Raw genomic sequence first — 27,237 nt, 5'->3', positions numbered from 1 at the left:
TCTCTACTATGCCCTGAGGCAGTCCACCAGGCTCCGGACCAGCTGAAACAGGAGTATAGGAACTCTGTATCGGGCCCATATTAAAACAGCCTCCAGGACTTCAAACTCAAGTGTTAAGGCTGTCCTGATATGGACACCATAGCTATACTCTAAACTCATAAACTGGGCTTCTGCCAGACACGCAAAGTTCCCCTCGGCCTCAAACAATGTAGCATTTGTGGACAGCACCAGTCAATAAGCTAACAATGCTTTAGAGGAGTACACTCCAATTATGGCGAGATGTCTATCTGATTTAAATATCATTATCTGGGTGGGCGAGACAGTGGCACGCTCCCTACTAGTTCCTGCATGGTGACATTAGCAGCAATTACTGCCTCTCAGTGATAGAGGCTATCTGCTGATAGCGGCTCATATGTAGAGGGCTGATAATCCCTGATTACAAGCATCACACACGTGTACACCTATTGACACACCCACACACACACACACATACAAGTTAATTAGGTACACCACCCCGTTCACAAAAATGGTTCGCTCCTATAGACAGTGAGTATAATAAAGCAGGCAGACAAGCATCGAGGAATTCAGTTAGTGTTCGATTGAATGTTAGAAGAATGGGCAAGTGACTGAGCGTGGTATGATCGTTGGCGCCAGGCGCAGTGGTTCCAGTATCTCTGAAATGGCAGGCCTACTGGGCTTTTCACGAGTCTAGGGTTTACAGAGAAAAGTGTGGCAAACAAAAAAGTCAGCAGCAGTCCTGCAGGTCGAAAATATCTTGTTGATGAGAGAGGTCGAAGGAGAATGGCAAGAATCATGCAAGCTAACAGGCGGGCCACAAACGGGCAAATAACGGCGCAGTACAACAGTGCTCTGCAGAAGAGCATTTCGGAATCGCTCCTTGTCGTCGGTCCTTGTCACGGATGGGCCATTGCAGCAGACGACCATACCGGGTTCGTATCAGCTAAAAACAAGAAGTGGCTCCAGTGGGCACACAATCACCAACACTGGACAATCGAGGAGTGCAAAAACATTGCCTGGTTCGACGAATCATGGTTCCTGTTGAGTCATGCTGATGGCAGGATTTGACGTAAGCAGCATGAGTCGATCGCCCATCGTGCCTGGTGTCAACAGTACAGGCTGGTGGTGGTGGTGTGGAGTCCATGGCCCATCCTGCCTGGTGTCAACAGTACAGGCTGGTGGTGGTGGTGGTGTGGAGTCCATGGCCCATCCTGCCTGGTGTCAACAGTACAGGCTGGTGGTGGTGGTGGTGTGGAGTCCATGGCCCATCCTGCCTGGTGTCAACAGTACAGGCTGGTGGTGGTGGTGTAATGGTGTGGAGAATGTTTTCCTGGCACACTTTAGATCCCCTGATACCAATTGAGAAATGTTTGAACGCCACACCTTGTAGAATCCATACCCAAAGAATTAAGGCTGTTCTGGAGGCAAAGGAGGGTCCTAGATGAGTGTACCTAATAAACTGGCAACTGAGTGTATATGCAAACAGACAGACATGCAAGCACATGAAAGCACAAATGAAAGATTGCATGCACACACACGCAGATACACAGGAGATTCACATATCACAATGTCCCATTGTGGTGTTATGTGACAAGTAGGACTGTGATATAAAGCCAGAGGTCATGTAACCCACCTTTCCCTCTCCTTTCTCCCCCATCCTCTCCTGCCTTCCTCTCTTCTCCACACTCCTCTCCTCTTCTCCCATCCCCTCACCTTTTCCATCCCCTCCTCTTCTCCCTTCCCCTTCATCCTCTCCTCCCATCCTCTCCACTCCTCTTCTCCCTTCCCCACCACTCATCTTCTCCCTTCCCCTTCATCCTCTCCTCCCATCCTCTCCACTCCTCTTCTCCCTTCCCCTCTCCAATCTTCTACCTTCCCCTCTTCTCCCATCCACTCCTCCATTCCCCCTTCCATCCTCTCCACTCCATCCTCCCCACTACTCTCTCCCATCCTCTTCTCTTCTCCCTCCCCGCTCTCCTATCTATAAACTGAACCACATGGTAGAGTGACACAACCCTTCTTCTCCTCCCACAGGCAGCTCCTCCCACAGGCAGCCAAAATTAGCGCCATCTGAAGCGGCACACTGTCCATCACAGAGGGGCCAGCAGGGGCCCCTTCCCTCCAGGTGTCCACTCACAAGCCTTTAGGGAATCCAGCAGAGCAGGAAAAGGGGATTCAGCTCACAAACAAGACAAACCAATGACTAGGCTACCTCTCCCACTAGACTCTAGAGCAGGGCTCTCCAACGCTGTTCCTGGAGAGCTATAAACAGGGTTAAAGAGCCCTGCTCTAGAGCATTAGAGGGTATGAAAACAAAGAAAAAGTACTTCATCCTACTATCCCTTCACTTCCTGGGCCCAGCCAGGATTGGCCATAGGGCAGTTCGGTCAAATGCCAGATGGGCTGATCCATCTTTAGCCCAGTATATATATTTGTATGCACAATTATCCTTATTTTGGAAAAATGGGGGCATCAAAAGTGAAAAAGTCCCTGAGCTCAGCTTGCACACGGTCTGTCAAGCTACTTGGCTTGCATTCAGTAATGCAACTGAGGGACAGATGTTTGGAGAAACGCTTGAGCAGTAGCGAGGAAACGGAAAGATGAAATCCCTACTTCCTGACCACAAATGGACCATGAAGTTCTGTCCAACAGAGGCAGGAAAAGAGTTCAAACTGGGCGTAACAGTGTGGCCTTCAGTCAACAGACACACGAGCTCCGTGCTGTGGATCTCTTTTACACTACCTGAGGGTTTCATGTACCCAACAAAGCAATCTTCACAGTCTAATACGAAGAGAATCCTTCATAGCTAGTAAGATGATTGACTTGCAATTATTGGACTACAATTTTCCTCCTCCATTAGCAATGTGTAGCAGCCTCTTGGGTGATGCTTGACTGCCGCTATACGGGCACCAAAAAAACTGGTAAGTTCTCAATGCTTTAAGCTTGTTGCACGTGTTTTAGCAAGAGAAAAAGTGTTGCCCTCAGGCTGTTGAGCATTGATAACATTTAAGCAATCGTCGAATAGAAGGCCAAACAATTCCGAACAGAATGTAGCCACTACAGAGACAGGACAGGCCCCTTTCTTTTCCAGACAGACAGCTGCGGGGAGCAATCATGACCTTTAGACGGAGCCAGTGAAACGGTCAGTTGACATGCCTGACTCCGCTCCAGTCAGATAAACACCACAACTCTTAGTGACACGCCGTCCTCTGATGTCAGAGAGCATGAGATTGTGTGATGTCGGAGGAAGAACACGGACTTCTCTGGCATGTTAAGAACTCAGACGTCCCTCCCAAATAGTACCCTATTCCCTACGTAGTGCCCTACTTTTAACTAAAGATCCTGATCGAGCGTAGTGCCCTACTTTTAACGAAAGACCCTGATCGAGCGTAGTGCTCTACTTTTAACGAAAGACCCTGATCGAGCGTAGTGCCCTACTTTTAACGAAAGACCATGATCAAACGTAGTGCACTACTTTTAACTAAAGACCCTGATCAAACGTAGTGCACTACTTTTAACTAAAGACCCTGATCAAACGGAGTGCACTACTTTTAACTAAAGACCCTGATCAAACGTAGTGTACTACTTTTAACTAAAGACCCTGATCAAACGTAGTGCACTACTTTTAACTAAAGACCCTGATCAAACGTAGTATACTACTTTTAACCGACTCTCTTCTCTGTATACATCAATGAGGTCGCTCTTGCTGCTGGAGAGTCTCTGATCCACCTCTACGCAGACGACACCATTCTGTATACTTCTGGCCCTTCTTTGAACACTGTGTTAACAACCCTCCAGGCAAGCTTCAATGCCATACAACTCTCCTTCTGTGGCCTCCAATTGCTCTTAAATACAAGTAAAACTAAATGCATGCTCTTCAACCGATCGCTACCTGCACCTACCCGCCTGTCCAACATCACTACTCTGGACGGCTCTGACTTAGAATACGTGGACAACTACAAATACTTAGGTGTCTGGTTAGACTGTAAACTCTCCTTCCAGACCCATATCAAACATCTCCAATCCAAAGTTAAATCTAGAATTGGCTTCCTATTTCGCAACAAAGCATCCTTCACTCATGCTGCCAAACATACCCTTGTAAAACTGACCATCCTACCAATCCTCGACTTTGGCGATGTCATTTACAAAATAGCCTCCAATACCCTACTCAACAAATTGGATGCAGTCTATCACAGTGCAATCCGTTTTGTCACCAAAGCCCCATATACTACCCACCATTGCGACCTGTACGCTCTCGTTGGCTGGCCCTCGCTTCATACTCGTCGCCAAACCCACTGGCTCCATCGGAGTGCACTACTTTTAACTAAAGACCCTGATCAAACGTAGTGTACTACTTTTAACTAAAGACCCTGATCAAACGTAGTGTACTACTTTTAACTAAAGACCCTGATCAAACGTAGTGCACTACTTTTAACTAAAGACCCTGATCAAACGTAGTGCACTACTTTTAACTAAAGACCCTGATCAAACGTAGTGCACTAATTTTAACTAAAGACCCTGATCAAACGTAGTGCACTACTTTTAACTAAAGACCCTGATCAAACGTAGTGTACTACTTTTAACTAAAGACCCTGATCAAACGTAGTGTACTACGTATTTATCTATGCAGTCACTTTCATAACTCTACCCACATGTACATATTACCTCAACTACCTCGACTAACCGGTGCCCCCGCACATTAACTCTGTACCGGTACGTCCTGTATATAGCCTCCACATTAACTCTGTACCAGTAACCCTGTATATAGCCTCCACATTAACTCTGTACCAGTACCCCCTGTATATAGCCTCCACATTAACTCTGTACCAGTACCCCCTGTATATAGCCTCCACATTAACTCTGTACCAGTACCCCCTGTATATAGCCTCCACATTAACTTTGTACCGGTACCCCCTGTATATAGCCTCCACATTAACTCTGTACCGGTACCCACTGTATATAACCTCCACATTAACTCTGTACTGGTACGTCCTGTATATAGCCTCCACATTGACTCTGTACCGGTACCCACTGTATATAACCTCCACATTAACTCTGTACTGGTACGTCCTGTATATAGCCTCGCTATTGTTATTTTACTGCCTCTCATTATTAGTTATTTTTATTTATTGTTTCTTAAGGGGTTGTAAGTAAGCATTCCTGTTGTATATTCAGCATTTCACTGTAAGGTCTACTACACCTGTTGTATTCAGCATTTCACTGTAAGGTCTACTATACCTGTTGTATTCAGCATTTCACTGTAAGGTCTACTACACCTGTTGTATTCAGCATTTCACTGTAAGGTCTACTACACCTGTTGTATTCAGCATTTCACTGTAAGGTCTACTACACCTGTTGTATTCAGCATTTCACTGTAAGGTCTACTACACCTGTTGTATTCAGCATTTCACTGTAAGGTCTACTACACCTGTTGTATTCAGCATTTCACTGTAAGGTCTACCTACAACTGTTATATTCAGCATTTCACTGTAAGGTCTACCTACAACTGTTATATTCAGCATTTCACTGTAAGGTCTACTACACCTGTTGTATTCAGCATTTCACTGTAAGGTCTACCTACAACTGTTATATTCAGAATTTCACTGTAAGGTCTACCTACAACTGTTATATTCAGCATTTCACTGTAAGGTCTACTACACCTGTTGTATTCAGCATTTCACTGTAAGGTCTACTACACCTGTTGTATTCAGCATTTCACTGTAAGGTCTACTACACCTGTTGTATTCAGCATTTCACTGTAAGGTCTACTACACCTGTTGTATTCAGCATTTCACTGTAAGGTCTACTACACCTGTTGTATTCAGCATTTCACTGTAAGGTCTACCTACAACTGTTATATTCAGAATTTCACTGTAAGGTCTACCTACAACTGTTATATTCAGCATTTCACTGTAAGGTCTACTACACCTGTTGTATTCAGCATTTCACTGTAAGGTCTACTACACCTGTTGTATTCAGCATTTCACTGTAAGGTCTACTACACCTGTTGTATTCAGCATTTCACTGTAAGGTCTACTATACCTGTTGTATTCAGCATTTCACTGTAAGGTCTACTACACCTGTTGTATTCAGCATTTCACTGTAAGGTCTACTACACCTGTTGTATTCAGCATTTCACTGTAAGGTCTACTATACCTGTTGTATTCAGCATTTCACTGTGAGGTCTACTACACCTGTTGTATTCAGCATTTCACTGTGAGGTCTACTACACCTGTTGTATTCAGCATTTCACTGTGAGGTCTACTACACCTGTTGTATTCAGCATTTCACTGTGAGGTCTACTACACCTGTTGTATTCAGCATTTCACTGTGAGGTCTACTACACCTGTTGTATTCAGCATTTCACTGTGAGGTCTACTACACCTGTTGTATTCAGCGCATGTGACAATTTTTTTTTTTTTTTTTTTTTGATGATGTAGGTTAAAGTGTCCCACTTTGAGGATGTAGGTTAAAGTGTCCCACTTTGAGGATGTAGGTTAAAGTGTCCCACTTTGAGGATGTAGGTTAAAGTGTCCCACTTTGAGGATGTAGGTTAAAGTGTACCACTTTGAGGATGTAGGTTAAAGTGTACCACTTTGAGGATGTAGGTTAAAGTGTCCCACTTTGAGGATGTAGGTTAAAGTGTCCCACTTTGAGGATGTAGGTTAAAGTGTCCCACTTTGATGAGGTAGGTTAAAGTGTACCACTTTGATGAGGTAGGTTAAAGTGTCCCACTTTGATGAGGTAGGTTAAAGTGTCCCACTTTGATGATGTAGGTTAAAGTGTACCACTTTGAGGATGTAGGTTAAAGTGTACCACTTTGAGGATGTAGGTTAAAGTGTACCACTTTGAGGATGTAGGTTAAAGTGTACCACTTTGATGAGGTAGGTTAAAGTGTCCCACTTTGATGAGGTAGGTTAAAGTGTCCCACTTTGAGGATGTAGGTTAAAGTGTCCCACTTTGATGAGGTAGGTTAAAGTGTACCACTTTGAGGATGTAGGTTAATCAAACATAGTGTACTACTTTTAACTAAAGACCCTGATCAAACGTAGTGTACTACTTTTAACTAAAGACCCTGATCAAACGTAGTGCACTACTTTTAACTAAAGACCCTGATCAAACGTAGTGCACTACTTTTAACTAAAGACCCTGATCAAACGTAGTGTACTACGTATTTATCTATGCAGTCACTTTCATAACTCTACCCACATGTACATATTACCTCAACTACCTCGACTAGGTCTACTACACCTGTTGTATTCAGCATTTCACTGTAAGGTCTACTACACCTGTTGTATTCAGCATTTCACTGTAAGGTCTACTACACCTGTTGTATTCAGCATTTCACTGTAAGGTCTACTACACCTGTTGTATTCAGCATTTCACTGTAAGGTCTACTACACCTGTTGTATTCAGCGCATGTGACAAATATATATATTTTTTTTGATGATGTAGGTTAAATTGTCCCACTTTGATGATGTAGGTTAAAGTGTACCACTTTGATGATGTAGGTTAAAGTGTCCCACTTTGAAGATGTAGGTTAAAGTGTCCCACTTTGAGGATGTAGGTTAAAGTGTCCCACTTTGATGATGTAGGTTAAAGTGTCCCACTTTGATGATGTAGGTTAAAGTGTACCACTTTGATGAGGTAGGTTATAGTGTACCACTTTGATGATGTAGGTTAAAGTGTCCCACTTTGATGATGTAGGTTAAAGTGTACCACTTTGATGAGGTAGGTTATAGTGTACCACTTTGAGGATGTAGGTTAAAGTGTACCACTTTGATGATGTAGGTTAAAGTGTACCACTTTGATGAGGTAGGTTAAAGTGTACCACTTTGATGATGTAGGTTAAAGTGTCCCACTTTGAGGATGTAGGTTAAAGTGTCCCACTTTGAGGATGTAGGTTAAAGTGTACCACTTTGAGGATGTAGGTTAAAGTGTACCACTTGGGACTCAGACAAGGACACTGAGAGAAATGGTGCCAGGAAGAGCGCAGCTTTACTGTAATGTACTGTTCTCGAACCTCCTCCTAAATCTGGGAACAGTTGTGGAACAGATTAGTGTAGTGGGATATTTGGGTGTCATTTCCCCAGTTCATTTAGGAAACTAGTTTCAGTCCAAAACAGGGATTCAAGTTAAGACAGGAGATAAATGAGGAAGCCGCTAACTTGCCAACACAGTTCTCAAGGCTGATAATCTTGGGCTTCACTATGGTGAAGGCTGCAGACAGGTGTGTGTGTGTGTGTGAGTGTGTGTGTGTGTGTGTGTGTGTGGTTAGATCAGTAAAGCTTCCTTAGAATCCCCATCAACAGAAAGGCAGACATGTTCAACACAGGTGTCAAATCAAATCGTATTAGTCACATGCGCAGAATACAAACAGATGTAGACCTTACAGTGAAATGCTTATTTACGAGCCCCTAAAAAAATACGGAGAAGAATAAGAAATAAAAGTAACAAGTAATTAAAGAGCAGCAGTAAAATAACAATAGCGAGACTATATACAGGGGGTTACCGGTACAGAGTCAATGTGCAGGGGCACCAGTTAGTTGAGGTAATATGTAGATGGTACATGTAGGTAGAGTTATTAAAGTGTGTGGGGGGGGGGGGGGGGCAATACAAATAGTCTGAGTAGCCATTTGATTAGGTGTTCAGGAGTCTTATGACTTGGGGGTAGTAGCTGTTTTAGATCCCTCTTGGACATAGACTTGGCGCTCTTGTACCACTTTCCGTGCAGTATCAGACAAAACAGTCTATGACTGGGGTGGCTGGAGTCTTAGACCATTTTTAGGGCCTTCCTCTGACACTACCTGGTATAGAGGTCCTGGATGGTAGGAAGCTTGGCCCCAGTGATGTAAGGTGCCGTATGCACTACCCTCTGTAGTGCCTTGCAGTCAGAGGCCGAGCAGTTGCCATACCAGGCAGTGATGCAACCATGCTCTCGATGGTTCAGCTGTAGAATCTTTTGAGGATCTGAGGACCCATGCCAAATCTACTGAATAAGTTTTGTCGTGCCCTCTTCACCACTGTCTTGGTGTGCTTGGACCATGTTAGTTTGTTGGTGATGTGGACACCAAGGAACTTGAAATTCTCAACCTGCTCAACTGCAGTCCCGTCGATGAGAATGGAGGCGTGCTCGGTCCTCTTTTTCCTGGAGTCCACAATCATCTCTTTTGTGTTGAGGGAGAGGTTGTTGTCCTGGCACCACACGGCCAGGTCTCTCACCTCCTTCCTATAGGCTGTCTCGTCGTTGATGGTGATCAGGCCTGTTGTGTAATTGGCAAACTTAATGATGGTGTTGGAGTCCTGCCTGGCCGTGCAGTCATGAGTGAACAGGGAGTACAGGAGGGGGATGAGCATGCACCCGAGGAGCCCCTGTGTTGAGGATCAGTATGGTGGATGTGTTGTTACTTACCCTTACCACCTGGGGCGGCCCGTCAGGAAGTCCAGGATCTAGTTGCAGAGGGAGGTGTTTAGTCCAAGGGTCCTTAGTTTATTGATGAGCTTGAAGGGCACTCTGGTGTTGAACGCTGAGCTGTAGTCAATGAATAGCATTCTCACATAGGTGTTGCTTTAGTCCAGATGGGAAAGTGCAGTGTGGAGTGGAATAGAGATATGCAAATTGGAGTGGGTCTAGGGTTTCTGGGATAATGGTGTTGATGTGAGACATGGCCAGCCTTTCAAAGCACTTCATGAATACAGACGTGAGTGCTACGGGGCGGTAGTCATTTAGGGAGGTTACCTTAGTGTTCTTGGGCACAGGCACTATGGTGGTCTGCTTAAAACATGTTGGTATTACAGACTCGGACAGGGAGAGGTTGAAAATGTCAGTTTAGATACTTGCCAGTTGGTCAGCACATGCTCGCAGTATACGTCCTGGTAATCCGTCTGGCTCTGTGGCCTTGGGAATGTTGACCTGTTTAAAGGTCTTACATCGGCTGCGGAGAGATTGATTATACAGGCTTCCAGAACAGCTGGTGCTCTCATGCATGTTTCAGTGTTATTTGCTTCGAAGTGAGCATAGAAGTAGTTTAGCTCGTCTGGTAGGCTCGTGTCACTGGGCAGCTCTCGGCTGTGCTTCCCTTTGTAGTGAGCAAAAATATAAACATAACATGTAAAGATCCCAGAAATGTTCCATATGCACAAAAAGCTTATTTCTATCAAATGTTGTGCACAAATGTGTTTACATCCCTGTTAGTGAGCATTTCTCCTTTGCCAAGATAATCCATCCATCTGACAGGTGTGGCATATCAAGAAGCTGGTTAAACAGCATGATCATTACACAGGTGCACCTTGTGCTGGGAACAATAAACGGCCACACTAAAATGTGCAGTTCCATCACACAACACAATGTCACAAGTGTCAAATTGAGGGAGCATTGAATTGGCATGATGACTGCAGCAATGTCCACCAGAGCTGTTGGCAGATAATTAAATGTTAATTCCTCTACCATAAGCCACCTCTTAAATAATTTTAGAAAATTTGGCAGTAGGTCCAACCGGCCTCATAACCGCAGATCACGTGTAACTAAACCAGCCCAGGACCTCCACATCCGGCTTCTTCACCTGCATGATCATCTGAGACCAGCCACCCAGACAGCTGATGAAACTGTGGGTTGGTCTGAGACCAGCCACCCAGACAGCTGATGAAACTGTGGGTTGGTCTGAGACCAGCCACCCAGACAGCTGATGAAACTGTGGGTTTGCACAACTGAAGAATTTCTACAAACTGTCAGAAACCATCTCAGGGAAGCTCATCTACATGCTCGCCATCCTCACCAGGTTCTTGACCTGACCGCAAGTTCGCCGTCGTAACCGACTTTAGTGTGCAAATAATCAATACGCCACATGCACGCTGGAGAAGTGGGCTCTTCACGGATGACTCAACTGTATCAGGCAGATGGCAGACATGGCAGACAGCGTGTATGGTGTCGTGTGGGGGAGCGGTTTACTGATGTCAACGTTGCCCCATGGTGGTGGTGGGGTTATGGTATGGGCAGGCATAAACTACGGACAACGAACACAATTGCATTTTATCTATGGCAATTTGAATGCACAGAGATGTCGTGACGATATCCTGAGGCCCATTATTGCGCCATTCATCCATCACCTCATGTTTCAACATGATAAATGTACTCCCTCATGTCGCAAGGATCTGTACACAATTCTTGACGGCTGAAAATGTCTCAGTTTTTCCATGACCTGCATATTCACCAGACATGTCACCCATTGAGCATGTTTGGGATGCTCTGGATCAATGTGTACGACAGTGTTCCAGTTCCCGCCAATATCCAGCAACTTCGCACAATGAACAGGAAGGAGATGTGACGCGCTGCATTAGACAAACGGTTGGCACACCAGATACTGACTGGTATTCTGATCCACGCCCCTACTTTTTAAATGCATCTGTGATCAGATGCATATCTGTATTCCCAGTCATGTGAAATCCATAGATTAGGGCCTAATGAATTTATTTCAATGGACTGATTTCCTTACATGAACTGTAACTCAGGAAAATCTATGAAATTGTTGCACGTTGCGTTTATATTTCTGTTCAGTGTAGATTGTGGCTCCAGGGTTAATTTTTCCCTAGGTATCAGCTTCCCCACCCCCAATCTTAACCTTAACCATTAGTGGGGAAAATGCAAAACTGACCCAAAATCAGCACTTGGGGCAACTTCACCCTAATCCATCTAGGATTATAACGGTACGGACAGTGGTAGCCATTGTCAGACCACTGGAAGTATAGTGCCCCCTTGGGGCCACAAAGCACAACAGTAAGGCACATCCCCTTAGTTCGCACAATATCAATGTAGTTGCCACGGCAATTCTTGCACTTCAATGAACATGCTTCTTCTCAACTATGTCATTTCTATGGCTAATGTGCCCTTGATTTAATATGGATTTCAAAAGCATCAGCTCTACCATCCTCCATATGTCTATAGATGAGAGGTATGGTGTATTTATCACCTTGACAACAGCATGACAAATGGGTTGATCCAGAGTCCTGTCTGCAGCTGGTCCTCCAAGGTTAAAGAGGGATGCTCGTCTCACACCAACCCCACCCTAGCAGACCACGTTTGGGCTGCATGAGTCACATAGGGTGGGGGTGAGGGCTGGGACCTGGGCATGCCATGCAGGCTCCAGACCTTCTGTCTGCCCAGTAGACTGTCTCTTAGAGCCTAATAGCGACATGTCTCTCTTAGGCTGTCCACAGCTCATCTCCACCTCCTGTCCCCACCCCTCCACCTCCTGTCCCCACCCCTCCACCTCCTGTCCCCACCCCTCCACCTCCTGTCCCCACCCCTCCACCTCCTGTCCCCACCTCTCCACCTCCTGTCCCCACCCCTCCACCTCCTGTCCCCACCCCTCCACCTCCTGTCCCCACCCCTCCACCTCCTGTCCCCACCACCTCTCACCTACGGCTGTAGTGTAGTGAAGTCAGCAGTCCTCAAACTGACACCCCCAGTCTCCCCTTCCCATCTCCCTGTCCAAGGCACACATGGGGGAGTCGCTCGAGTTGAATGGAGTCGCTGTCATGTTGTGTAACCAGAGAAGAGAGAGAAAGAGAGAGGGGGAGGGAGAGCACGAGAGAGCAAGGGAAAGAGAGGGAGAGCACGAGAGAGCAAGGGAAAGAGAGGGAGAGCGCGAGAGAGCAAGGGAAAGAGTGAGACTAAGGGAAAGAGGGAGAGCACGAGAGAGCAAGGGAAAGAGAGGGAGAGCAAGGGAAAGAGAGGGAGAGCAAGGGAAAGAGAGGGAGAGCAAGGGAAAGAGAGGGAGAGCAAGGGAAAGAGAGGGAGAGCAAGGGAAAGAGAGGGAGAGCAAGGGAAAGAGAGGGAGAGCACGAGAGAGCAAGGGAAAGAGAGGGAGAGCACGAGAGCAAGGAAAGAGAGGGAGAGCGAGAGAGCAAGGGAAAGAGAGGGAGAGCGCGAGAGAGCAAGGGAAAGAGTGAGACTAAGGGAAAGAGGGAGAGCACGAGAGAGCAAGGGAAAGAGAGGGAGAGCAAGGGAAAGAGAGGGAGAGCAAGGGAAAGAGAGGGAGAGCACGAGAGAGCAAGGGAAAGAGAGGGAGAGCACGAGAGCAAGGGAAAGAGAGGGAGAGCACGAGAGCAAGGGAAAGAGAGGGAGAGCACGAGAGCAAGGGAAAGAGAGGGAGAGCACGAGAGCAAGGGAAAGAGAGGGAGAGCGCGAGAGAGCAAGGGAAAGAGAGGGAGAGCGCGAGAGAGCAAGGGAAAGAGAGGGAGAGCACGAGACAGCAAGGGAAAGAGAGGGAGAGCACGAGATAGCAAGGGAAAGAGAGGGAGAGCACGAGAGAGCAAGGGAAAGAGAGGGAGAGCACAAGGGAAAGAGAGGGAGAGCACGAGAGAGCAAGGGAAAGAGAGGGAGAGCGCGAGAGAGCAAAGGAAAGAGAGGGAGAGCGCGAGAGAGCAAAGGAAAGAGAGGGAGAGAGCGAGAGGAGAGACAAGTTCAACACACACAGCTGCTGAGCGTAACTGTGATATCATGGAACAAAGCTGGAATGCACTGAAGGCTGTTGACTCCCTCCCTCCCTCGGCCACCCGGCAAAGCCTTTGTTTTTCCTTGGTTGGTCTGAGGGAAGTGAGAAGGCTGTGACCTAATAGATCCTTTGAAACTAATGCAGACTTTGCAGTCGCCATCTACAGTAAAATATAGAATAAGTTCATTTGATTAAGTGTGGTACTACACAATCATCGTTAACCGGGGTGATGTTTCCCCTAGGTACAGATCTAGGGTCAGCTTCTTCTGCCCCAATCCAAACATTAACCATTGGTGGGGAAAATGCTGAACTGACCTTAAATCAGCATATAGGGGCAACTTCACTCTATACCAAATTTCAGTCAAATCGAGATAATTAATAGTGCTAACAGTAAACAAAGATGGAGGATAAGTTTTCAACAAACATGAAGCAAACTGATTTCCTTTGTAAATTCGTGTGACTAAACTTTAGCCAATTTGAAGCATGAACATTGTTGCATGTGAAATGTTTGGAAAGAGGGGTCTAGGATAAGGAGCCACATAAAGGCCTACTCACACATACACCATGCACACGCAGACACACATGCTCCCCACACACTCACACTCTCTAGGATAAGGAGCCACATAAAGGCCTACTCACACATACACCATGCACACACAGACACACATGCTCCCCACACACTCACACTCTCTAGGATAAGGAGCCACATAAAGGCCTACTCACACATACACCATGCACACGCAGACACACATGATCCCCACACACTCACACTCTCTAGGATAAGGAGCCACATAAAGGCCTACTCACACATACACCATGCACACGCAGACACACATGATCCCCACACACTCACACTCTCTAGGATAAGGAGCCACATAAAGGCCTACTCACACATACACCATGCACACGCAGACACACATGATCCCCACACACTCACACTCTCTAGGATAAGGAGCCACATAAAGGCCTACTCACACATACACCATGCACACGCAGACACACATGCTCCCCACACACTCACACTCTCTAGGATAAGGAGCCACATAAAGGCCTACTCACACATACACCATGCACACGCAGACACACATGATCCCCACACACTCACACTCTCTAGGATAAGGAGCCACATAAAGGCCTACTCACACATACACCATGCACACGCAGACACACATCACACTCTCTAGGATAAGGAGCCACATCCTACCACACACTCATGCACACGCAGACACACATCTCTAGGATAAGGAGCCACATAAAGGCCTACTCACACATACACCATGCACACGCAGACACACATGCTCCCCACACACTCACACTCTCTAGGATAAGGAGCCACATAAAGGCCTACTCACACATACACCATGCACACGCAGACACACATGCTCCCCACACACTCACACTCTCTAGGATAAGGAGCCACATAAAGGCCTACTCACACATACACCATGCACACACAGACACACATGCTCCCCACACACTCACACTCTCTAGGATAAGGAGCCACATAAAGGCCTACTCACACATACACCATGCACACGCAGACACACATGCTCCCCACACACTCACACTCTCTAGGATAAGGAGCCACATAAAGGCCTACTCACACATACACCATGCACACGCAGACACACATGCTCCCACACACTCACACTCTCTAGGATAAGGAGCCACATAAAGGCCTACTCACACATACACCATGCACACGCAGACACACATGCTCCCCACACACTCACACTCTCTAGGATAAGGAGCCACATAAATGGCCTACTCACACATCCATGCACACGCAGACACACATGCTCTCCACACACTCACACTCTCTAGGATAAGGAGCCACATAAAGGCCTACTCACACATACACCATGCACACGCAGACACACACACACTCACACTCTCTAGGATAAGGAGCCACATAAAGGCCTACTCACACACACCATGCACACGCAGACACACATGCACACACTCACACTCTCTAGGATAAGGAGCCACATAAAGGCCTACTCACACATAACCATGCACACGCCTGCTCCCCACACACTCACACAGGATACACCATGCACACGCAGACACACATGCTCTCCACACACTCTAGGATAAGGAGCCACATAAAGGCCTACTCACACATACACCATGCACACGCAGACACACATGCTCCCCACACACTCACACTCTCTAGGATAAGGAGCCACATAAAGGCCTACTCACACATACACCATGCACACGCAGACACACATGCTCCCCACACACTCACACTCTCTAGGATAAGGAGCCACATAAAGGCCTACTCACACATACACCATGCACACGCAGACACACATGCTCCCCACACACTCACACTCTCTAGGATAAGGAGCCACATAAAGGCCTACTCACACATACACCATGCACACGCAGACACACATGCTCCCCACACACTCACACTCTCTAGGATAAGGAGCCACATAAAGGCCTACTCACACATACACCATGCACACGCAGACACACATGCTCCCCACACACTCACACTCTCTAGGATAAGGAGCCACATAAAGGCCTACTCACACATACACCATGCACACGCAGACACACATGCTCCCCACACACTCACACTCTCTAGGATAAGGAGCCACATAAAGGCCTACTCACACATACACCATGCACACGCAGACACACATGGATAAGGAGCTCCCCACACACTCACACTCTCTAGGATAAGGAGCCACATAAAGGCCTACTCACACATACACCATGCACACGCAGACACACATGCTCCCCACACACTCACACTCTCTATGATAAGGAGCCACATAAAGGCCTACTCACACATACACCATGCACACGCAGACACACATGCTCCCCACACACTCACACTCTCTAGGATAAGGAGCCACATAAAGGCCTACTCACACATACACCATGCACACGCAGACACACATGCTCCCCACACACTCACACTCTCTAGGATAAGGAGCCACATAAAGGCCTACTCACACATACACCATGCACACGCAGACACACATGCTCTCCACACACTCTAGGATAAGGAGCCACATAAAGGCCTACTCACACATACACCATGCACACGCAGACACACATGCTCCCCACACACTCACACTCTCTAGGATAAGGAGCCACATAAAGGCCTACTCACACATACACCATGCACACGCAGACACACATGCTCCCCACACACTCACACTCTCTAGGATAAGGAGCCACATAAAGGCCTACTCACACATACACCATGCACACGCAGACACACATGCTCCCCACACACTCACACTCTCTAGGATAAGGAGCCACATAAAGGCCTACTCACACATACACCATGCACACACTCACACTCTCTAGGATAAGGAGCCACATAAAGGCCTACTCACACATACACCATGCACACACAGACACACATGCTCCCCACACACTCACACTCTCTAGGATAAGGAGCCACATAAAGGCCTACTCACACATACACCATGCACACGCAGACACACATGCTCCCCACACACTCACACTCTCTAGGATAAGGAGCCACATAAAGGCCTACTCACACATACACCATGCACACACAGACACACATGCTCCCCACACATACTCACACTCTCTTTTCCACCGGTAAATGGGGGAGTGATTATTTTATTTTATTATATAAGAAAATATCATCCAACCTGGCAAACCACACTGGTTTAAATTCACACATTTCCTTTTATTGCTGCCTCGTTTGGCAACCACATAAAACACTCCAAGCCCTGTGGGCTATAGTTAGAACAAAGGACCCGATTCATGATGACTGGTGTTACTAAAGGGAGAAATATTCCCACATTTAGGCCTTGCCCTTCACTGTTTACAGTTGACACAGACCAGGTTGTAGTGACAATATAGATCCAAATAGGATACGTCACTGTCCATCATGTCGACGCAATACCTCAAGCATATCCTCTCCCAGAGAGACAGTAAGGTTCGAGACAGTACAACCCTTTAACGTTGACAATTTGTTGGTGCCACAGGAGAGTGGCGACACCTCTTTTCACTGCAGCGTTCCCCTCTCAACGGCAGATGAAGTCCTCCTTTCATGCAGGAAGCAGAAATGTCACTGAAGGTGTTGGGTTTCACCGATACCTCAGGTGTTTGTGCGGGCTGTGGGCTGGCGTGAGGCAACGTGCCAGACAGGCTTGTTTCTGTAAGGATCAATGGAGGATTACGGGTAAATCCCTTCTTTCACTGACTTTCTCAGAGCCGTCACCCCCTGAATGATTTACAAGAGAGACACTGACGGGAAGCACAATCCACACCACCAGCGCTAGAGACTAATAAAACAACCGCTGATTTACTGTCGAAGAACGGAACGTATCGGTAACAGAGTCACTGTGTGCGCTGTGATTTGTTGGGTCAGGGGCTCTGGGGGAGGGGGTGGGGGGAATCAACTGTTTATACACACACACACACACACTGAACTACAGGGTAGAGAAGAAAACGAAGGCTATAATGCAGAATGGACTGCACCCCTTACACAGTTGGAAGGCTGGTAACCTCCATGTGCTCTACAGAAAGACCACAGCCATTTAGCCTTCAACAGCACCAGGTCCTGAACTCAAAGCGTTCCAGCCTTCAACAGCACCAGGTCCTGAACTCAAAGCGTTTCAGCCTTCAACAGCACCTGGTCCTGAACTCAAAGCGTTTCAGCCTTCAACAGCACCTGGTCCTGAACTCAAAGCGTTTCAGCCTTCAACAGCACCAGGTCCAGAACTCAAAGCGTTTCAGCCTTCAACAGCACCAGGTCCAGAACTCAAAGCGTTTCAGCCTTCAACAGCACCAGGTCCTGAACTCAAAGCGTTTCAGCCTTTTAGATCATAATGAATAAGAGGGGACCTGATCCTAGATCAGACACTTTATAAATACGGGCCCAGGACAATACATACACCGCATGACACTACCCAGCACTTTAAACTGTTCTTTTACACACATCCACACACCAGGTTTTGTGATCCCTCCATGTGTTGTTTTCAGATGCGAGGGGATATACATTTCCCTGAATGAAGTAGGCATGTCAAAAACATCACGGGAATGTCTCTACCTCCCTCCCTCACACACACACATCACTGGTGTCTTTGGGAAATTCATTTAGCACAGCGTTCAGTTGAATCCTTATTCATGCATGTTCATTGTGGAATGTTCACACTGTGTCTATCTACAAAACACGCGTCTGACATGTAGAAGAAAGGAATGGCGTCAGCTATCTTCACGACATTTCTATCTGCAACGTTCCACACTGTGTCTATCTACAAAACACGCGTCTGACATGTAGAAGAAAGGAATGGCGTCAGCTATCTTCACGGCATTTCTATCTGCAACGTTCCACACAGTGTTGCATGCAGCCTTGTTGTTGGAGGAACTACAGTAGATGTGAAGGCACGTTTGTGAAATTTGGGATATCCCCTCAAAATGGTACCCTATTTCCCTAGATAGTGCCCTGGTCAAAAGTAGTGCACTATGGCAGTGCACCAGAGTAGTGCACTAAAAGGGAATAGGGTGTCATTTGGAGTGAAAGCACATGCCGTTTCCAGGTCAGCAACAAGTCTGTTTTGTATAAAAAGTAATGAGCGACTACAATAATTGTATATACACCTAATTAGATCTTCACAAACACTGTCAGGGGATTGTATGCCTTCATTTATTTTCCTTTAAATACATTTTTTTTTTTAAGACTTGGTTGTTGATACCGACTATATTCTGAAATGGTACCAAGTTAGTTTCACAGGTCAACATGTGAAAGAGGTTCTCATCCACAGAGAGGATTGCCTCAACCAGCGGTTACCAATCCTGGTCCTGGAGACCCAAAGGGGTTTTTGCACTCACACCTAATTCAAAAACATATTAGGCTTGATGATTAGTTGGGTCCGGGGAGAGCCGGGGAGAGCCGGGGAGAGCCGGGGGAGACACTCTGGCAGACAGGCGCTCACAAACACAGTCTCAAGGCCGTGTGGCAGACCACCTAGAATGGGGTTGAAACACCAGCAGTCGGAACAACCAAAAGGATCAAACTGGCTCCGGGGTGAAGTTTCCCCTAGGTACAGATCTAGGGTCAGCTTCCCCATCCCCCAATTCTAACCTAAACCATCAGTGGAGAAAATGCAAAACTGACCCAAGATCAGCAGTTAGGGGCAACTTCACCATACTCTGTGCCCTGAGTATACTGTACTGATCTCTGGTTCAGTAGATGATGTTCAGCAACATCTTAGTAAGATCCATGATTGCTTTGCATGATGGGAAGAAAACATACGGTATTAGTAGTAGTAGTAGTAGTAGAGGTAGCAGTAGTAGAGGTAGAGGTAGCAGTAGTAGAGGTAGCAGTAGAGGTAGAGGTAGCAGTAATAGAGGTAGCAGTAGTAGTAGTAGAGGTAGCAGTAGTAGTAGTAGTAGTAGAGGTAGCAGTAGAGGTAGAGGTAGCAGTAGAAGAGGTAGCAGTAGTAGAGGTAGAGGTAGCAGTAGTAGTAGTAGTAGTAGTAGAGGTAGCAGTAGTAGTAGTGGTAGAGGTAGCAGTAGTAGTAGTAGTAGTAGTAGTAGTAGAGGTAGCAGTAGTAGAGGTAGCAGTAGTAGAGGTAGCAGTAGTAGTAGTAGAGACAGCAGTAGTAGTAGTAGAAGAGGTAGCAGTAGAGGTAGAGGTAGCAGTAATAGAGGTAGCAGTAGTAGTAGTAGAGGTAGCAGTAGTAGTAGTAGTAGTAGAGGTAGCAGTAGAGGTAGAGGTAGCAGTAGAAGAGGTAGCAGTAGTAGAGGTAGCAGTAGTAGAGGTAGAGGTAGCAGTAGTAGTAGTAGTAGTAGTAGAGGTAGCAGTAGTAGTAGTGGTAGAGGTAGCAGTAGTAGTAGTAGTAGTAGTAGTAGAGGTAGCAGTAGTAGAGGTAGCAGTAATAGAGGTAGCAGTAGTAGTAGTAGAGGTAGCAGTAGTAGTAGTAGTAGTAGTAGAGGTAGCAGTAGAGGTAGCAGTAGAGGTAGAGGTAGCAGTAGAAGTAGAGGTAGCAGTAGAAGAGGTAGCAGTAGTAGAGGTAGAGGTAGCAGTAGTAGTAGTAGTAGTAGTAGTAGAGGTAGCAGTAGTAGTAGTGGTAGAGGTAGCAGTAGTAGTAGTAGTAGTAGTAGTAGTAGAGGTAGCAGTAGTAGAGGTAGCAGTAGTAGAGGTAGCAGTAGTAGTAGTAGAGACAGCAGTAGTAGTAGTAGAAGAGGTAGCAGTAGAGGTAGAGGGCAGTAGTAGTAGAGGTAGCAGTAGTAGAGGTAGCGGTGGCAGTAGTAGAGGTAATAGTAGTGGTAGAGGCAGTAGTAGTAGTAGAGGTAGCAGTAGTAGTGGTAGAGGCAGTAGTAGTAGTAGTAGAGGTAGCAGTAGTAGTGGTAGAGGCAGTAGTAGTAGTAGTAGAGGCAATAGCAGTAGTAGTAGAGGTAGAAGAGGTAGAGGTAGCAGTAGTAGTAGAGGTAGCAGTAGTAGTAGTAGAGGTAGCAGTAGTAGTAGTAGTAGAGGTAGCAGTAGTAGAGGTAGAGGTAGCAGTAGTAGTAGAGGTAGAGGTAGCAGTAGTAATGGTAGATGCAGTAGTAGTAGAGGCAATAGCAGTAGTATTAGAGGTAGAAGAGGTAGAGGTAGCAGTAGAGGTAGAGGTAGCAGTAGTAGAGGTAGCAGTTGTAGAGGTAGAGGTAGCAGTAGTAGTAGTAGCAGTAGTAGTAGTGGTAGAGGTAGCAGTAGTATAGGTAGAGGTAGCAGCAATAGTAGTAGAGGTAGAAGTAGTAGAGGTAATAGTAGTGGTAGAGGCAGTAGTAGTAGTAGTAGTAGTAGAGGAAGCAGTAGTAGTGGTAGAGGCAGTAGTAGTAGTAGTAGAGGCAATAGCAGTAGAGGTAGAAGAGGTAGAGGTAGCAGTAAAGGTATCAGTAGTAGAGGTAGAGGTAGCAGTAGTAGAGGTAGAGGCAGCAGTAGTAGTAGTAGAGGTAACAGAAGTACTAGTGGCAGAGGTAGAGGTGGTAGTAGTAGTAGCAGTAGTAGAGGTTGCAGTAGAAGAGGTAGAGGTAGCAGAGGTAGAGGTAGCAGAGGTAGAGGTGGTAGTAGTAGTAGCAGTAGTAGAGGTAGCAGAGGTAGAGGTAGCAGAGGTAGAGGTAGCAGAGGTAGCGGTGGTAGTAGCAGTAGTAGAGGTAGCAGAGGTAGAGGTAGCAGAGGTAGAGATAGCAGAGGTAGAGATAGCAGAGGTAGAGATAGCAGAGGTAGTAGTAGTAGTAGCAGTAGTAGAGGTTGCAGTAGTAGAGGTAGCAGAGGTAGAGGTAGCAGAGGTAGAGGTGGTAGTAGTAGTAGCAGTAGTAGAGGTAGCAGGAGTAGAGGTAGCAGAGGTAAAGGTAGCAGAGGTAGAGGTGGTAGTAGTAGTAGCAGTAGTAGAGGTTGCAGTAGTAGAGGTAGCAGAGGTAGAGATCGCAGAGGTAGAGGTGGTAGTAGTAGTAGCAGTAGTAGAGGTTGCAGTAGTAGAGGTAGCAGAGGTAGAGGTAGCAGAGGTAGAGGTGGTAGTAGTAGTAGCAGTAGTAGAGGTAGCAGGAGTAGAGGTAGCAGAGGTAAAGGTAGCAGAGGTAGAGGTGGTAGTAGTAGTAGCAGTAGTAGAGGTTGCAGTAGTAGAGGTAGCAGAGGTAGAGATAGCAGAGGTAAAGGTGGTAGTAGTAGAGGTAGCAGAGGTAGAGATGGTAGTAGTAGAGGTAGCAGAGGTAGAGGTTGCAGTAGTAGAGGTTGCAGTAGTAGAGGTAGCAGTAGTAGTAGTAGTAGTAGTAGAGGTAGCAGTAGAGGTAGCAGTAGTAGTAGTAGAGGTAGCAGTAGTAGAGGTAGAGGTAGAGGTAGCAGTAGTAGTATTAGAGGTAGCAGTAGTAGAGGTAGAGGTAGCAGTAGTAGAGGTAGAGGAAGCAGTAGTAGAGGTAGAGGCAGTAGTAGTAGTAGTAGAGGCAATAGCAGTAGTAGTAGAGGCAATAGCAGTAGTAGTAGAGGTAGAAGAGGTAGAGGTAGCAGTAGTAGAGGTAGCAGTAGTAGTAGTAGAGGTAGCAGTAGTAGTAGTAGAGGTAGCAGTAGAGGTAGCAGTAGTAGAGGTAGAGGTAGCAGTAGTAGTGGTAGAGGCAGTAGTAGTAGTGGTAGAGGTAGCAGTAGTAGAGGTAGCAGTTGTAGAGGTAGTAGTAGTGGTAGAGGTAGCAGTAGTAAAGATTGCAGTAGTAGAGGTAGAGGTAGTAGTAGTAGTAGTAGTAGAGACAGCAGTAGTAGTATAGGTAGAGGTAGCAGCAATAGTAGTAGTAGTAGTAGTAGTAGTAGTAGTAGTAGTAGAGGTAATAGTAGTGGTAGAGGCAGTAGTAGTAGTAGAGGTAGCAGGAGTAGAGGTGGTAGTAGTAGTAGCAGTAGTAGAGGTTGCAGTAGTAGAGGTAGCAGAGGTAGAGGTGGTAGTAGTAGTAGCAGTAGTAGAGGTTGCAGTAGTAGAGGTAGCAGAGGTAGAGGTAGTAGTAGAGGTAGCAGAGGTAGAGGTTGCAGGAGTAGAGGTTGCAGTAGTAGAGGTAGCAGAGGTAGAGGTAGCAGAGGTAGAGGTGGTAGTAGTAGTAGCAGTAGTAGAGGTGGTAGTAGTAGAGGTAGCAGAGGTAGAAGAGGTAGAGGTGGTAGTAGTAGAGGTAGCAGAGGTAGAGATAGCATAGGTAGAGGTGGTAGTAGTAGTAGCAGTAGTAGAGGTTGCAGTAGTAGAGGTAGCAGAGGTAGAGATAGCAGAGGTAGAGGTGGTAGTAGTAGAGGTAGCAGTAGTAGAGGTAGCAGAGGTAGAGGTGGTAGTAGTAGAGGTAGCAGAGGTAGAGGTTGCAGTAGTAGAGGTTGCAGTAGTAGAGGTAGCAGTAGTAGAGGTAGCAGTAGTAGTAGTAGTAGTAGAGGTAGCAGTAGTAGTAGAGGTAGCAGTAGATAGAGGTAGAGGTAGCAGTAGTAGAGGTAGAGGTAGCAGTAGTAGTATTAGAGGTAGCAGTAGTAGAGGTAGAGGTAGCAGTAGTAGTAGTAGTAGAGGTAGAGGTAGCAGTAGTAGAGGTAGAGGCAGTAGTAGTAGAGGCAATAGCAGTAGTAGTAGAGGTAGAAGAGGTAGAGGTAGCAGTAGTAGAGGTAGCAGTAGTAGAGGTAGCAGTAGTAGTAGTAGTAGAGGTAGCAGTAGAGGTAGCAGTAGTAGAGGTAGAGGTAGCAGTAGTAGTGGTAGAGGCAGTAGTAGTAGTGGTAGAGGTAGCAGTAGTAGAGGTAGCAGTTGTAGAGGTAGAGGTAGCAGTAGTAGCAGTAGTAGTAGTGGTAGAGGTAGCAGTAGTAGAGGTTGCAGTAGTAGTAGTAGTAGTAGTAGTAGTAGTAGTAGAGACAGCAGTAGTAGTATAGGTAGAGGTAGCAGCAATAGTAGTAGTAGTAGTAGTAGTAGTAGAGGTAGAAGTAGTAGAGGTAATAGTAGTGGTAGAGGCAGTAGTAGTAGTAGAGGTAGCAGGAGTAGAGGTAGAGGTGGTAGTAGTAGTAGCAGTAGTAGAGGTTGCAGTAGTAGAGGTAGCAGAGGTAGAGGTAGCAGAGGTAGAGGTAGTAGTAGAGGTAGCAGAGGTAGAGGTTGCATGAGTAGAGGTTGCAGTAGTAGAGGTTGCAGTAGTAGAGGTTGCAGTAGTAGAGGTAGCAGAGGTAGAGGTGGTAGTAGTAGTAGCAGTAGTAGAGGTAGCAGAGGTAGAGGTAGCAGAGGTAGAGGTAGCAGAGGTAGAGCTGGTAGTAGTAGTAGCAGTAGTAGAGGTAGCAGGAGTAGAGGTAGCAGGAGTAGAGGTAGCAGAGGTAAAGGTAGGAGAGGTAGAGGTGGTAGTAGTAGTAGCAGTAGTAGAGGTTGCAGTAGTAGAGGTAGCAGAGGTAGGGATAGCAGAGGTAGAGGTGGTAGTAGTAGAGGTAGCAGAGGTGGAGAGGGCAGAGGTAGCAGAGGTAGAGGTTGCAGTAGTAGAGGTTGCAGTAGTAGAGGTAGCAGAGGTAGAGATAGCATAGGTAGAGGTGGTAGTAGTAGTAGCAGTAGTAGAGGTTGCAGTAGTAGAGGTAGCAGAGGTAGAGGTAGCAGAGGTAGAGCTGGTAGTAGTAGTAGCAGTAGTAGAGGTAGCAGAGGTAGAGGTAGCATAGGTAGAGGAGGTAGCAGAGGTAGCAGAGGTAGAGGTGGTAGTAGTAGAGGTAGCAGAGGAAGAGATGGTAGTAGTAGAGGTAGCAGAGGTAGAGGTGGTAGTAGTAGAGGTAGCAGAGGAAGAGATGGTAGTAGTAGAGGTAGCAGAGGTAGAGGTAGCAGAGGTAGAGATGGTAGTAGAGGTAGCAGAGGTAGAGGTAGCAGAGGTAGAGGTGGTAGTAGTAGAGGTAGCAGAGGTAGAGGTAGCAGAGGTAGAGGTAGCAGAGGTAGGGGTGGTAGTAGAGGTAGCAGGGGTAGAGGTAGCAGAGGTAGAGGTAGCAGAGGTAGATGTGGTAGTAGTAGTAGCAGTAGTAGAGGTAGCAGAGGTAGAGGTAGAGGTACCAGAGGTAGAGGTAGCAGAGGTAGCAGAGGTAGAGGTGGTAGTAGTAGTAGCAGTAGCAGAGGTAGAGGTAGCAGAGGTAGAGGTGGTAGTAGTAGTAGCAGTAGTAGAGGTTGCAGTAGTAGAGGTAGAGGTGGTAGTAGTAGTGTACACGGTCATTGGGTATAAACACAGTGTGTGTGTGTGTGCATGCTTGTTCTCTACCTAATATCCTAAACAGGAAGTTGATGCATACGAAGGGAGGGCTTCTGTGGGGAATGCACTAGGCCTACTCGTCTTTTCAATTTAGCCATCCCACTCGCTCCGAGGTATGTCTGTTTACAGCTGGACTGTAATGTGCTTGAGTTGGGTCTGTGGTTGGCCCTGTGCTTAGTGCAGAAGCCTAATTCAAATGTAGCAAACTGGGAGCATGTTCCTAACAGCCATTCATGTAATCTTAATATCAATCTAAGCCATTTTAAACTAATCATGGCCACGATTTATGCAATTTCTGGTTTCTTTAAAACATTTTTTTTTTTTTACACAAAATATGGTATTATTCAGATAGAATCCGTGCATTACACACTGAACAAAAATATAAACTCAACATGTAACAAACAGCTTCCAATTGGCTCATTCATCCCCCTCCTCTCCCCTGTAACTATTCCCCAGGTCGTTACTGTAAATGAGAACGTTTTCTCAGTCAAATTATCTGGTAAAATAACAGTAAAATAAAAATAAATAAAATGTCAAGTTTTGTTCCCATGTTTCATGAGCTGAAATAAAAGATCCCAGAAATGTTCAATAGGCACAAAAACTCTCAAATGTTGTGCACAAATTTGTTTACATTCCTGTTAGTGAGCATGTGTCTTTTGCCAAGATAATCAATCCACCTGATAGGTGTGTCATATCAAGAAGCTGATCAAACTGCATGATCATTACACAGGTGCACCTTGTGCTGGGAATCATTGGGATCATTACACAGGTGCAACATGAGACAATAAAAGGCGACAGGCAGGTTTGTCACACAGCACAAGGACATGGATTTAGAGTTAAGGGAGCAATTGGCTTGTTGACTGCAGGAATGTCCACCAGAGCTGTTGCCAGATAACGTAAATGTTACCATGTTACCAATGTCATTTTAGAGCATTTGGCAGTACGTCCAACCGGCCTCACAATCGCAGACCGCGTGTAACCACGCCAACCCAGGACCTCCACATCCAGGTTCTTCACCTGTGGCATCATCTGAGACCAGCCACCCGGACAGCTGATGAAACTGTGGGTTTGTACAACTGAAGGATTTCTTCACAAACTGTCAGAAACCATCTCATGGAAGCTCATCTGCGTGCTCGTCGTCCCCATCAGGGTCTTGACCTGACTGCAGTTCGGTGTCGTAACCGACTTCAGTGTGAAAATGCCACGCTGGAGATGTGTGGTCTTCACAAATTAATCCTAGTTTCAACTGTATCAGGCAGATGGCATGTATGTCGTCTTGTGGGCGAGCAGTTTGCTGATGTCAATGTTGTGAACAGAGAGCCCCATGGTGGCAGTGGGGTTATATTATGAGCAGGCATAAGCTATGGAATGAACATAATTGCATTTTTATCAATGGAAATTTGAATGCACAGAGATACCGTGACGAGATCCTGAGGCCCATTGTCAGGCCATTTATCCGCCGCCATTACCTCATGTTGCAGCATGATAATGCACAACCCCATGTCGCAAGGATCAGTACACAATTCGTGGAAGCTGAAAATGTCGCAGTTCTTCCGTGGCCTGCATACTCAGTCTTGTCACCCACTGAGCAGGTCTGGGGTGCTCTGGATCGACTTGTACGACAGCGTGTTCCAGTTCCCGCCAATATCCAGCAGCCGTTGAAGAGGAGTGGGGACAGCATTCTACAGGTCACAATCAACAGCCTGATCGACTCTATGTGAAGGAGATGTGTCGCGCTGCATGAGGCAAATGGTGGTACAACCAGATACTGACTACTTTTCTGATCCACCCCCCTACTTTTATTTTTACTTAAAAATAAAAAAAATCTGTGATCAGATACATATCTGTATTCCCAGTCATGTGAAACCCATAGATTAGGGCCTAATGAATGGATTTCAATGGACTGATTTCCTCATATGAACTGTAACTCAGTAAGATCGTAGACATTGTTGCATGTTGTGTTTATATCTTTGTTCAGTGTATTTACAGTGATGCAGCTGGTTTGGATTACACTGAGGCATTAAAAGAACGACGGCTT

General features: G+C 46.4%; 2 protein-coding genes across 5 annotated transcripts in view; both read right to left on the bottom strand.

Moving 5' to 3' along the window:
• Positions 1-27,237, bottom strand: part of bmpr1ba (bone morphogenetic protein receptor, type IBa) — a 167,825-nt gene that overhangs the window by 91,869 nt on the left and 48,719 nt on the right. The window lies entirely within an intron of this gene.
• LOC135565094 (mucin-2-like) lies at positions 19,375-26,225 on the bottom strand. Its single transcript, XM_065011127.1, has 5 exons — positions 26,144-26,225; positions 21,752-23,019; positions 20,806-21,439; positions 20,038-20,702; positions 19,375-19,428 (listed from the first exon to the last, which is right to left on the bottom strand). Exons 1-5 carry the CDS (start codon positions 26,223-26,225, stop codon positions 19,375-19,377), a joined length of 2,703 nt encoding a protein of 900 aa, XP_064867199.1.

The sequence above is a fragment of the Oncorhynchus nerka genome, linkage group LG27, assembly GCF_034236695.1.
Source record: "Oncorhynchus nerka isolate Pitt River linkage group LG27, Oner_Uvic_2.0, whole genome shotgun sequence".
NCBI lineage: Eukaryota > Metazoa > Chordata > Actinopteri > Salmoniformes > Salmonidae > Oncorhynchus > Oncorhynchus nerka.
This window is presented reverse-complemented; position numbering and strand designations above follow the sequence as displayed.